At 41.1% G+C, this 12,971-nt stretch overlaps 1 protein-coding gene across 1 annotated transcript; it reads left to right on the top strand.

Moving 5' to 3' along the window:
• The first annotated feature begins 9,333 nt into the window (after positions 1–9,333).
• Positions 9,334–12,548, top strand: six2a (SIX homeobox 2a). Its single transcript, XM_079169437.1, has 2 exons — positions 9,334–10,201; positions 11,571–12,548. Exons 1-2 carry the CDS (start codon positions 9,642–9,644, stop codon positions 11,881–11,883), a joined length of 873 nt encoding a protein of 290 aa, XP_079025563.1. The 5' UTR covers positions 9,334–9,641; the 3' UTR covers positions 11,884–12,548.
• The last annotated feature ends 423 nt before the right edge of the window (positions 12,549–12,971 follow it).

Here is a 12,971-nt window from a genome sequence, read left to right as displayed (position 1 = left end):
CCAACATACTGTGTTGGTCCATGGTGGTAAAGAGAGCTGACCCACAAAACAAACTCTCACTTCAGAGGTCAGTCCTTCTTCAGACACTCACTAACAGAACAGATATTAAAGAAACAGAAGTATTTTGTTGGGTTTAGTTGTGATTGGTGAAGACCTGAGAAGGCCTCAATGGTTAAACTGCTGCTCTGCTGTCTGAATTATGTTTAGTGGCAATGTCTTTTTTCAATTCAGGACGTATGATGTTGTAGCCACTGTGTAGAAGTTGAGTAGAGGAGGTCAACATGGATATTTTGGCGAACAGGGACAGAGGTTTGCATCCCATGTGATGTTTGTTTTAACATCATGGAAAAATTGCGGATCTGGTTAAGTATTAAATTCAAGGCTTCCTGTCTCAGTATTGACTATTTTTATAAACCAAGACCACAATCGTTTGTGTTGCCAAGAGCGGCCACTGTAGGCAAAGCAAACACAAATTGTTGACAGCAAATGTTTTGTAGGTGTGTTCAGGATAAATATTTCTGCTCTTGGTAACATTATGTGTGTTGTATTTGAAAAGTTATTTTGAGAGACAGGGCTGTGCTGGAGGAACTGGTGTCTCCTGCTGGCCTGAGATCCCTTTGAGAGCCTTCATGACAAGGTGGATGAAGTTGTTAATAATAAGGCTATAATAATGCTGGCTCCATTGCCATTGTGATCCTGATTTAAGTGACAATATAATATATGGATGAATGGATGACACAACTACTGTAAAACCCTAGGCTTGATAGTCCCATATACATTTATAACAGTTTATGAACATAGTATAGTAATGTTGGATTGAGGTTTTTTTCAAAATCGCTAAAAAATCTCAGGCTATTTGAGCTTTAGCCAGCAGTGGCTGAAGGACTTAAAGAAGCTGCAAAAGGTACCGGCGGAATAAATGTGGGCAGAGAAGATGTACATACGTTTTGCACAAATACTCTGTGAGATCAGGCTAAGTGTAGTAACAACCCGTTTAAAGATATCCCCTTACTAAGAGACATCTTTGAAATGTTTTATACTTTTGAAATGTTATGCTATTATCGCGGTGTGCAAATAACATTTGCTGTAAATATAGTGTTACATCGTGATCTATACTCTGGCTTGAATATTGAATCACTGGCATAAACAGTAACGCTATATGGAGAAACTAAACCTTAGTAAAGTGTTATGATGCATGAGGCAGTTCCTCCGCCTAAGCCCCATCTTTTCTCTCAAATAGCTGTGGTTGCCATATGTTCAGATTGACTATAATTGTTAGTTTCCTGGACAAAGTGTTCAGAGGTTTGCAGGCATTTAATATACCCTGCAGGCAGAATTAAAAAGCAATCATGAAATCCAATTCTTCCATATAAAAACAAATGAGTGATGCACCGTGCCACGCTTCTATTTACAAAGCAAACACTTGCCTTCATCTTCACAGCATCTCATATTATGCCTAATAGTGAGCAGAGTACAGCAAACCGTTTGATGGATGGTTTGATTTAATGAGAGAGAAATCATTTAGACGATGAAAGTAGACACATTATTAATGGGATTTCTTGGAGGCTTTAGAGTGGAAATGGGGTTTGTAGAGCTTGAATTAAACATGTAATGCATAAAAACTGTAAAAAGATCAAAGTAAAAGCTGTACTATAAAGACGAGGCAGCAACTCCAACAAGCAATGATGAGAATGATACCCTTCTCTTTTTGTGGTTTGTACAGACGTTGATGGTGTCTAGAGGACACATCCTACTGTATTTAGGGATTCTCTGACTTATTCTCGAGCATTACCAGCAGGTTGACTTGTTGTTTTTTTAAGAGAAACATATTGTGGATGATGTGCCATGAGCATGGTACATTCATGGTGCCCAGAGGATGAATTCTAATGACATTGGTGATCGTTTTGACTTGTCCTCTAGCACCACAAGCAGATGAAAGTTTTCACTTATCCTGTGAAATATCTCAACATCTACTGGATGGATTGGCATCAACTTTTGTACAGACATTCATGGTTCCCAAATGATGTATCATATAGACTTTGGTGAACCCAACTTTTTTCTTTAGCGCCACCATGTGGTTGACATTTGTGGTTTTAAGTGAAATGTCTTGACAACGACTCAGAGTTGATGCACCCCCCCCCCCCCCCCCCCCCCCCCAAAGTCATAACTTTGGGGATTATATGACTTTTCCTATAACGTCACCAGTCTCAGGTCAAAGCTAATGACATTCCCATGAGCCTCAGCTGTCTTTTGTGTTTAATGCTAATCCACAAATATAAGCATGCTAACACACTAAACTAAAATAATGAACATGTTTAACTTTAAACCTACCTAACATCGGCATGTTAGCATTGTCATTGTGCGATAACAAATGTCATTCATGCTAGCGTCAAGCAAAATATATTGTTTGTCAAATGTTGCAATGTAGCAGTCAATAAATTGCAATCATTCATTTAAAAAATGTGTTTTACGTCATAATAACAATAAGTGTATTGATAGAAATACATTTTAACATGTATATTAAAAGATATAGCAACATACGCAGCTCTTTTCAACCTACACACAGAGGCCAATCAGAAAAAGTGAAACTCTTCAAACAAAGCAACAAATGTCATGACCAAAACTTCATGGTCAACCATCTTCATGCCATAAAAACACCATGTAGTATGATGTATAAAAAGACTTTTCTCTACCGTACAGTATCACTACAACCACTGACTCTATCGTGGAACTATTTACTGCCCACATGGCCGGTGACACGGGGTCAAGCCTGTGTTTCAAGTGAAACCACAAAGTGTTGTAAAAACCCTGCATACAGGAATGGATACAAATTCAAGCATTAGCACATTGCTAATTACTGCGGGTCGCTTTTAATAAATTCTTTCCTGACATACGAGTTCCAGCTCTGTAAAAAAGGAAAAATGTTGCATGAGGGAAAAACATTAAGCCATTGCTATACGTAAAAAGCTTGAGTTGCATGTAAAGAAATACTATACTGTAAGATGAATAAGACTCACACATGATACTGAAGATTTGATTTCAAGACAATCCTCCATGTTTTCTGAGAGTAAATAACGTAAGCGGACGAACCGTGAAAGCTGCACTTCAGCTGCAGAGCTCTGTGTGGGTAATTTGGCATGTTGTTGTTTTATGTCTCCATGCTTCCTTTTTCTGTTTGAGTAAAACCAGTTTCCAAAATAAGTTGTGATCCCAGCTCTGGCCTTATTCACACTGACATAACATTGTGATTTCATAGACAAGTCCTCTTTTTTTTTGTTTTAGGGGTGGGGCAAACTCTTCCCTCATGTTTCTGGCCAAAAGTGGCATTTATTTGCTAGTTCAGATGTTACATGATCAGAGGCAATGTGTTATCATGATCTGATTATGCAACCCGGCCTTCTGTGTCCTTTGATGCAGAGCAGGCCGAGGTTTATCTGATCCTACATATTGGTCTCATGGTGGTTCCTGAGTTGTTCGCCGTATCAAAATACTACAAAGGATCAGGTTAAGCTGTAGTTAGCTTTTGATTCATTGTCAATGTGCAGCATTACAAACCATCTGCACGTGAAACTCCAAACAAACTAAAACTTGTTAGCGTGTTAATAAGATTAAGCATACTGTAGAGAGTAAGGTGTGCTATTTGTTGCCGGTCCAACCAGTTTAGGCAACAAAAAAATCACAGTGAAAGCATACAGCCTATAAGCTTGTACAAAAGAAAACGCATGCATGGAGAGAGGCGGCACACTTTGCCCTGTGCACCATTTGCCAAATTGTAGACGATAATAATACATAATTTCTCACTGGAGTGTGCTTGCAGTCATTTAAAACAAGCCCACAGCGTTGACATAAATCAGTGTACGTGTGAAGCTCATATACCTGCATGTCTGCACACTGCGGGTTTGACGAGAGACAGGTCTGAGGGGATTTCACCATAAAGGTTAGGAACCGTGAAATATCTGAGAAGTGCTGGAGCCCTTCTCCTCTCTAAATTACTGCCGAATGCATGCTGTACGGTCTTAGTGGTTGAGGGGAAACGCCTTGGCAGCGCATAAAGGGCTCAGTGTGCGGCTGAAAAGACCGTGCGACTCCTGAAAATAAACAGGAATCAAATGGAGTGATTGATCGAATATATTAACCTCAGCAGCAAGCGTCTCTCTCTTTCTCTCACTCTCTCTTTCTCTTACACACACACACACACACACACACACACAGCTACTCATCAGCTCCAATGACCAGCCTTGTAGAAAAACAGACACTTGTTGCTGTTTGCTCCAGTGCTCAGGCCAGCTGCAAGTGGAGTGTAAATTAGTTCCACAGCAGTGTGGTGGTTGTGGGTGGGCAGTGGGGTATTGGTGTGTGTTTTTTGCCAGTGAGTAATAGATGTAGCTGTATGAGGGCACAGGCTGTGCTTAATTAAGGCTTTTAATTTGTCCTCTTCACTCCACAAAATGCAGATTGCAATTATGTGAAAGTTAAATGCAAGTGGTTTTAGCCAATGCTGCAGATTTTGTGAATGATACAATAATACAAGTTTGTCTTGTTTGGTGACATAGCACAAAGACTACTATACTATTCTATAGATATTTATTAATTTACATTACATTATAAGTAAGTACGTTATTGTTGTTATAGTCAGACTCTCAGAAGCGTTTTCATCCTGAAGAAGACTAAATTATGGATGCTTCACTTGCTATTTAAAAATATGACAAATGTGGTATACATTAAATTGAATGTAAGTTGTATTCAAACTGTGTTGGTAGAACATTTGCATGACCTCTTTTATGCTAAATTCATACTATAAGTAGGCTGCATGTGGGAAAGCTGTCAAGAAGAAAAAGATAGAAATTATTGCCTTTTTATTGCCTTTTCTATGTGATGATCAACTGAAGGTGATGCTTGACTCACCTTTTAACTGCCTGTGAAATTGTTGCGTTTTGTGCAGGTCTATATATTCTAGAGTGGGCTTGAAATGTAAACCGTCCTATCTGATGAACCTACCGACCGGTCAGAGCCTTCTGGAAATGAAGACAACACACACACACACACACACACCCCTCCCTGCTGCTTGCCTCTGCGGTTTATTGAAATCTCCTCCTTGCTCTAGCCCCGGCCTCTGGGGTAACAAGATAGATGTAAACAACCAATTATTGGATAGACCCTCATTCATATCCTTTTAACCGGTACAGACACAGAGGTTCTGGCTTTAATAATTTCTCTCTCTCTCTGCCCAACATTTGGATGTCTGTCCGAAAGAATGTTACTCATCAACCCCTTGTTGTGCTTGTCTCAGGTCAGCCTTACAGAATAAAAGCCCCCACTCTGACACATAAGCTTTGCAACACACACCAAAACACACATCTTGCAACAATCAGCTCAATTAGTGCAGGTCGTGGTGGAGAGCGGCCGAGGTGAGCGGTGGGAGGTTGTGAAAATAGGGGTTTGGCTATTAGGGGAAAGGCGATCTCCATTCATCAGCGGCCGTAATAATTACCGTTTCAGAGCCAGAGCCCTCTGATCAAACTGATCCGTGGAAACAAGTGGTTTACAAACACTGTCACGGGCCACTCATGGGACCCCGATTTGCCCTGTCACTGCCGGTGCACACAACCAGCAGTTCTTGTTACCACGAGTAGGCCCACAACGAAGATGCTTCATATCTGTTTTCACATTTGAATTGCTTGCACTATCTTGTGTTTTCTCTGACATATCCTCTCTTTGGAAGTGGCTTGTTGCTTTCTAATGGGATGCTTTATAGTTGAATAAGTAGAGCTTATCTTTGGGCAACACAGACTGAGCTGAGTGAGCGGGTGTCGATTGAGACATGTCAACAGGACGAGTGGGACGGTTTCTTCAGGAAGGGGTTATCTCAAACTTTTTCACATCAAAGATTGAATAAGATTTTATCCCATAACTCTATCCATGCTGATTTTATCGTTGGCATTGAGTATAAAATTGTACCTGTCATGCAGCAAAGTGAGATGATAGCAGCTTGTTATACAAACATTCATGCTCCAACAGTGTATTATCCCATCAGAATAACATCTAATGAGACCCCCGCAGAAACCCATCTGGAGATATAAGGCTCCAAACCCTATTTTGGTTACATCTGCGCTTGTCATTCCCCAAAATAATTCAAGTGACTTATGACAGAGTTGGTTAGGGATGGACTATAAACGTATAGGCCTTTATGCAACCACTGCTGACAGCAGGGGCACAGGGCAACGGTTAAAGCTGAAGTGAAGAAAAACATAATTAGATAAAGCAACACCTGCATGTTATTTGTCAATAACAGCCTTGTAAGATTGTTTTCAGTCTGTAAATGCAGGTAAACTATAATGCATTACAATGGATTTTTGAGACAGTTTGTGACATTTACATAACCTCATGGAATATAGTGTGACCACTGTGAGCGTAATTGCAGCATCTTTTTCAAAAGTGGGAGAGCCCCACGTGTGTTTTAGGCTCACTTACGAGGCGTTTAGAGTATGTGTCCGCGCGCGCTAGATCGATGGAGATGATATGTTAATCTGAAATAGGTTTTTAAATGTCTCGTCTGCCAAACTGTTGCGGGTGGTCATATTTTCACTCAACGGTCTCGCTCGAGCTTTCTCTTATTATTACGAGCAGTCTGAATCGAAGTCAACAAATCAAACTACATTCAGTGTTATTATGATGCATGGCTTCGTCATATTTTTATTAGCTCCTTTTTTTATTTTATGAGGGAATAAAACGCATCCATTCTAGGATGTTCTTGTTTAAACTGTAAACTGTGTGTAGCCTATAAATCGCTTCCTTGTTTTCCTCACTATCCATTTCAGGCGAGTCCCCGGTCCCAAGACGATTACCATCAGTCAGCTTAATGCCGTAATACTCTCCGAACTGCGCTTCAGGCGAAACCCCAGTCAATTTATTAAACAAAAGGAGGAACACAACACGGAAACAGGGATCAGGCTCCTCTTACAGGACTCCTCGTCTCTGCTGATAAACTAACTTTATAATTGCACTAATAATTATGTTTAAACAGCCACGATTTAGATGAATTTGGTCATCGCATTAAAAAAAAGGCCTGAACAGAGGGAAGAAATGTACCCCGATCTGAAGCAAAAGTGAATCAGCCGATGATTCAATTAGTTTTTATACCCCTGAGATTGTATGGAGCGCATTGGGCTTTAAATGTGCAGCTGATATTTATTTGCAACTTATTTTTAGAAAATATGAAATTGTAATCTGCACATGACATTGTGCCTATTAAATACTAAACAATAATAACTACTATAATAATGAAATAATGGAATTATATGAAATTGATTATAATAATGCCATCGTTATTGTTATTAATAATTTCAAATATAATTTCACACTGCCATCAACAAGCGTTAGCAGCTAATTTTCTCTCTGGAGGGGAGTCTGGTGGAGCTGAAACAGGTCTGCCGGAGGAGACAGGAGTGTGTGTGCGCGTGTGTGCGTGTGTGTGTGTGTGTGTGTGTGTGTGTGTGTGTGTGTGTGTGTGTGTGTGTGTGTGTGTGTGTGTGTGTGTGTGTGTGTGTGAGAGAGAGAGAGATTTGAGGCAGCAGTGTCGAGTGATGCGATACTGAGTGTGGGTGTAACTGACAATCGTATCTCTAATGAAGCGGTCCCATGGTGAGGCGATAGAAATCTAACTGGTCAATCTTTGGCCCAACGGTCATTAACACGCATGCCCGTCCGCGTGACACAAGTCACCATATACCTGACAACACCACGCCAAACGTTGTGACAGTGTTTTTCATCATGCTGCTGCCACTTTCTCTTTTCGCTTCAATCAGAGTTTTTTTCATCAAATGAAAAACTCTCTGAAAATGTTTGTCTGAACAACTCATTTTCTCCTATAAATCTCGAATCATTTTACCTCTAAAATAAATGCTCTCACTGTTTCCTTTGCCCTCGCTTTGCTTTTTTTCCTGCATCATGTTATCTTCCTCATCATACTGAACTGATTAGGACTCAGTTCTTATCTTCTAATCCTGCCTGTGATTTAGCCAGATGACTTAAATGCAAACGGAAAAGTTTTGGCTCACCGGTGCTGCTGCTGCTGCTGGTCGTTTTTCTTCTCCGCTGTTGGCCGACAGACTCTCCCTCTCTGCTCCCCGTGCAACAAACTCTCTGCAGCACACACGAACACCTCGTGTCACAATTACACCGGCTGCACACCTTAACATTGTTTGCCATTCTGTGCGCCCCTCTCCTCCTCAGCCCTCATTCAGATACTTATAATAAGCCTTATTTCGGCAATATTCTAGAATGAAGTGTCTACTTCATGCTGAAATATAATATTCATGTGGGCATCACAGATATATATATACATGTCATATTTGTAGCAGATTTGATTTTTAAAAATCATGAAATTAGCTATTAAGTTAATATAAAGTAAAATATGCTCTCTATAGAGTTCAGTCTTTAAAATTAGTACACAGTTTTGATAAACTGCTTTCTGTTGTTTATTATTATATTATTATTTGTAACATATCTCTCATATGACGTTCTTTTATGGTTACAGTTGGAGACAAGTGGTCGATTAACGGGCGTGCTATTTCCAATCACCTGTAAACCTTTACCAAAATTCCTTTTAACTGTGTTATTGTTACAATGTTTAAAACTTCAACTGACCTTACATACATGTATTTAACTTGATTGGAGGTCAAAAAACATAAATTGCTCTCTGACAGAATTAGTCTAATATATTTTTGTTTATTTATTTTTCTTGCTATAGGTCAGGTATTTTTTGCGAGCTTTTCATTAAACACTCCATCAGTCGACTCGTGGCAGTTGACAGACATTTCACTTGAAGGAAATGATGGAGTGACTAACTTTAAAGTTGTTGTGGAAGTCGTGATGGATTTGTGGGAGCCGCTGGAGGCGTGGAGACGTCCTGCAGCAGACTCTGTGCGCTCTGGCGCCATCCTTCCCTCAGCTGCGGGACCAGCGCTGCTCTCCCTCTCCACAAACGCACACCCCCCAGCCCTGCGCTCTTTGGCTGCCCGAGGTGTCCGTCAAAGTGAAGGTAAAGAGAAAAAAAAAAGTGTTTAAGAAGAAAAATCCGAGCAACATTTCTATTGGTAGGCGGGCTGGTCGTGACGGGAACAATCGGGTCGACTTTGCCAGGGAGCCACCTCAAAGCATATCAGGTTACTTTGAGTGACAGCGTAACCATGGCAAATAATTTGACTAAGGCTATTGTCTTATCCTCACCATCCCCGGGTCAGATAACCGACCAATCAGAGTTCATATAATCGCTTGTCTTGCCAGTTTAGAATAATATTATTAAAACGAGCCAGCGAGCCCGGTCTCCGGGAGTAGGTTATGTTGAAACGGTATAGAAAAGGTGGAGGAGGACCGCTGAAGGAGAAGCAACTTTCTCTCTTTCTCACCAACTACATGAGGATTTGTCGCCTGGGGTTTTGCATGGCTGAATGGACTTGAGTTTACTCCACAATACGCAGTTGGATATTATACCTAACCTGGGGCTGTTTTAAGTTTTAGGTTGCTCTTTTTGGGGACCTTTTGTCGCTTGTGGACTTAACGCGTTTTGATTTAATGTGAGACTGAGAGGGGAGACGTGGAACTAAGGCACAATATAATCTCTATTGATTTACGTTGTCGCCATGTCCATGCTTCCGACGTTTGGTTTTACGCAGGAGCAAGTTGCGTGTGTTTGCGAAGTTCTCCAGCAAGGGGGGAACATCGAGCGGCTGGGGCGCTTCCTCTGGTCCCTCCCGGCGTGCGAACACCTCCACAAAAATGAGAGCGTCCTCAAAGCGAAAGCCGTGGTCGCGTTCCACCGGGGGAACTTCCGAGAGCTCTATAAAATCCTGGAGAGCCACCAGTTCTCGCCGCACAACCACCCGAAGCTGCAGCAGCTGTGGCTTAAAGCGCACTACATCGAGGCGGAGAAGTTGAGAGGCCGTCCACTCGGCGCCGTGGGGAAGTACCGCGTCCGGAGAAAGTTCCCACTGCCTCGCTCCATCTGGGACGGAGAAGAGACGAGCTACTGCTTCAAGGAGAAGAGCAGGAGCGTCCTCCGGGAGTGGTACACCCACAACCCTTACCCATCCCCGCGGGAGAAGAGAGAGCTGGCCGAGGCCACGGGACTCACCACCACGCAGGTCAGCAACTGGTTCAAAAACCGACGGCAGCGAGACCGAGCAGCGGAGGCAAAGGAAAGGTAAGAGTCAGAGACACTTAAATTACTTTTACTCCTACTATTTCTAAGATTATGAGAGCAAGCAAAAATATACAGGAATTGTATTTAAAACGGGCACAAACAGCCAGTGTTTCTTTGGCGTGACTGTGCAATATGATTTGTTGACCTACATCTGGCAGTTTAACGCTCTGGCCAAATATTACTATATTTTCAGTTCTTGACTAATCGCTCCAGTTCTCTTCACGCTTATGCGTCTATTGGTGGGAAATTATATTACAAACAGGCACCTTTTCTTAGTTTTGGCTTCAGTAAACTCACGTCCCGTTGTTGCTCGTGTGTTTGTGATAATGGTGCAGGCCGCGCGTAAAAGTTGAAAGGCAGAAAATTAAAGGCTTGTCGTCAGGTAAATTACAAGGTTATAAAAGTGCATTTATGCCACTTTTATGTTTTAATCACACTCCTCATAACATGAAATTTCACTTTGACATTAGGATCAGAGAAAAAAACAACCAGTTTTAACCCTCCAGATACTGGAGGGAACATAGATGTAGAAGAAAACACCTCAGAACACATTGAAAAGTTGTTTTGCGGTGTATATTGATGTGGCGTCCTGCATGTGTATTATCAGACTGGTAGACATTTCATTAGGACTCGTTTGTACATTTCAAAGTTGGGAAGTTACTCAAGCAGGCAGAGGTCTGGGAGACGTGTTTAAGTCAGGTGTTCGCTCGGTCGGTGTCTTCTTTCACCCTCTGGCCACTAATTCGGGCGGAAAGCTCCACGTAAATCATGTCTTCCCACTGAGAAAAATCCTTACTCACCACTGCAAACAAATTAACTATACGCCATACGCGACAAGCACACGTTTAGCAATAATTGGAGCTGTCATTTATTCAGACGTAAAGTCTACTGAGGCGAGTTTACCCACAGGTTAAATTAGTTCGCCCTAAACACAGACACTTAATGCAGGTTCAGTGAAATTATTATTCCAATGACTTAGTTGTTGTCTGCATCCATTAATAAATCATTAGACCAAGCATTGGATCATAATGCATATAGATATGGCTATAGTGTAAATATGGCGTAACCTTATTAATACCCCAGTAGGCTACACACAGTAGCATGGACTACACTCTTTTTACTTCGTGTGTTTTTGTGTGTGCAGGCCTATGTGTGCTTGTTACAGAATATTTAAAATGCATAAATATAGAATATTTATTTACAAATATTTAATTTGCCTATTTAGTCCTGTAGTTTGTATCTCTGTAGCTAGTTTTAAAATGTGTCCCAACTTGATCATGTCTTCCAGATCTTTTTTCCAGACGGACTGGTATGTTGCAAGAGTTCCTCTCTGGCCCCACAATGATGTGATTTTGTTTTTTGTTGACAGGGAAAACAACGAGAACTCCAACGGCAATGGTCACAACCCATTGACTTCTTCCATGAATGGAAATAAATCTCTATTGGGGAGCTCGGACGACGATAAAACACCTTCGGGGACACCGGATCACATGTCTCCGAGCCCGGTTCTGCTGCTCGGCTCAAACGCCGGTTTACAGTCTCTGCACGGCCTCGCGCCCCCGCAGGGACCCAGCGCCATCCCGGTACCCAGCGGTGTAGACTCGGTGCACCATCACCACTCATTGCACCACGACACCATACTGAACCCTATGTCTTCTAATCTAGTGGACCTTGGCTCTTAAAAACGGCACAGAAGGAGCACAGCTTTTTCTTTTTTGGGAGAAGTAATTTACGAGGTGGCGTGAGGCAAGCTTCAAGCACTCGCGGCAAGGTGCAAAGCAGACAGACTGGAACACTGCGAAGACAGCCACCATAACAAATCATTTATAGTCTCATATTCAACCTTTAAAGTCATTTTAAACAAGTGGGAGAAATCTGCCATTGGGTGCACTTATCCCGAAATGAAACTCCCTCTTGTTCCACCGTCTAGAAACAAGTTTCAAGACAGAGCACTTAAGAAATGTAATTAAAACAGCTACCATTTATTGAAGTATTTTCTCTTTAATTTGCTTAAGGGAAATGTATTTCACAAGACTAATAGAGATAATGACTTGTTAAGATGGATCATTTTTGCAGTGCTGATGCAGACAAAAGGTGAAGCGGATAGGACGTTTTAGGTAAAAAAAAAAAAAAAGAAAAAGAAGAAAAAAAGAAAAGAAAAAAAGTATTTTACCGGAATGTAATAACGTAACATGCTATATTGTTGAAAACAATAAAATGTCTTAATTCTTGTTACTATTACCGTTGTTATTTTAGGGGTTTAGATATATCAGCAGACTCTGAAGGCACCGTGTTGAAGGTACCCCATCGCCTTTTTGTTTACATTACAGGGTTTTCCAAGAGAGCCATACGCAGTTGTTTTTCTGAAGGGGGTGGGGGGGGGATGATGGGGGATGATATTCTCAAGTGTCTTATAAGAGCCGTGATAAGGTAAAGTATCTTAATCTCTTGATACTATTATTTTCATTTGGAAAGAGACTGCATGTAAACTTTGCGATACATGATGAAACATAAAACGATCCATCTATAGTTTCATATACCCTTTACAATAAAAGAAAAACAATCCATGGATTGAATATTGAGGATTTCTTTGATTCTGAATGACTCTTGATACTTTTTTGTTGTTGTTGCGGAAAACCAATCTGTTTATATGGTTTGTCTCTTACTGGTCACCTCGTTATTTATTTTCAAACCAGTCAAGCTCAGTGACATTTAAAAAAAAAAAATTAAATTATATATAAATATTCCCAGAACAGCTGCAGGTAAAAAT

Source organism: Pholis gunnellus, assembly GCF_910591455.1.
Source record: "Pholis gunnellus genome assembly, chromosome: 11".
Classification (NCBI taxonomy): domain Eukaryota; kingdom Metazoa; phylum Chordata; class Actinopteri; order Perciformes; family Pholidae; genus Pholis; species Pholis gunnellus.
This window is presented reverse-complemented; position numbering and strand designations above follow the sequence as displayed.

What these genes read in the sequence shown, in the direction of transcription:
- six2a (XM_079169437.1), top strand. Translation starts at nt 9,642, where the DNA reads ATGTCCATGCTTCCGACGTTTGGTTTTACGCAGGAGCAAGTTGCGTGT. An exon ending in GCAGCGGAGGCAAAGGAAAG is followed by an intron (nt 10,202 to 11,570) that starts GTAAGAGTCAGA and finishes TTTTGTTGACAG; the next exon opens with GGAAAACAACGAGAACTCCA.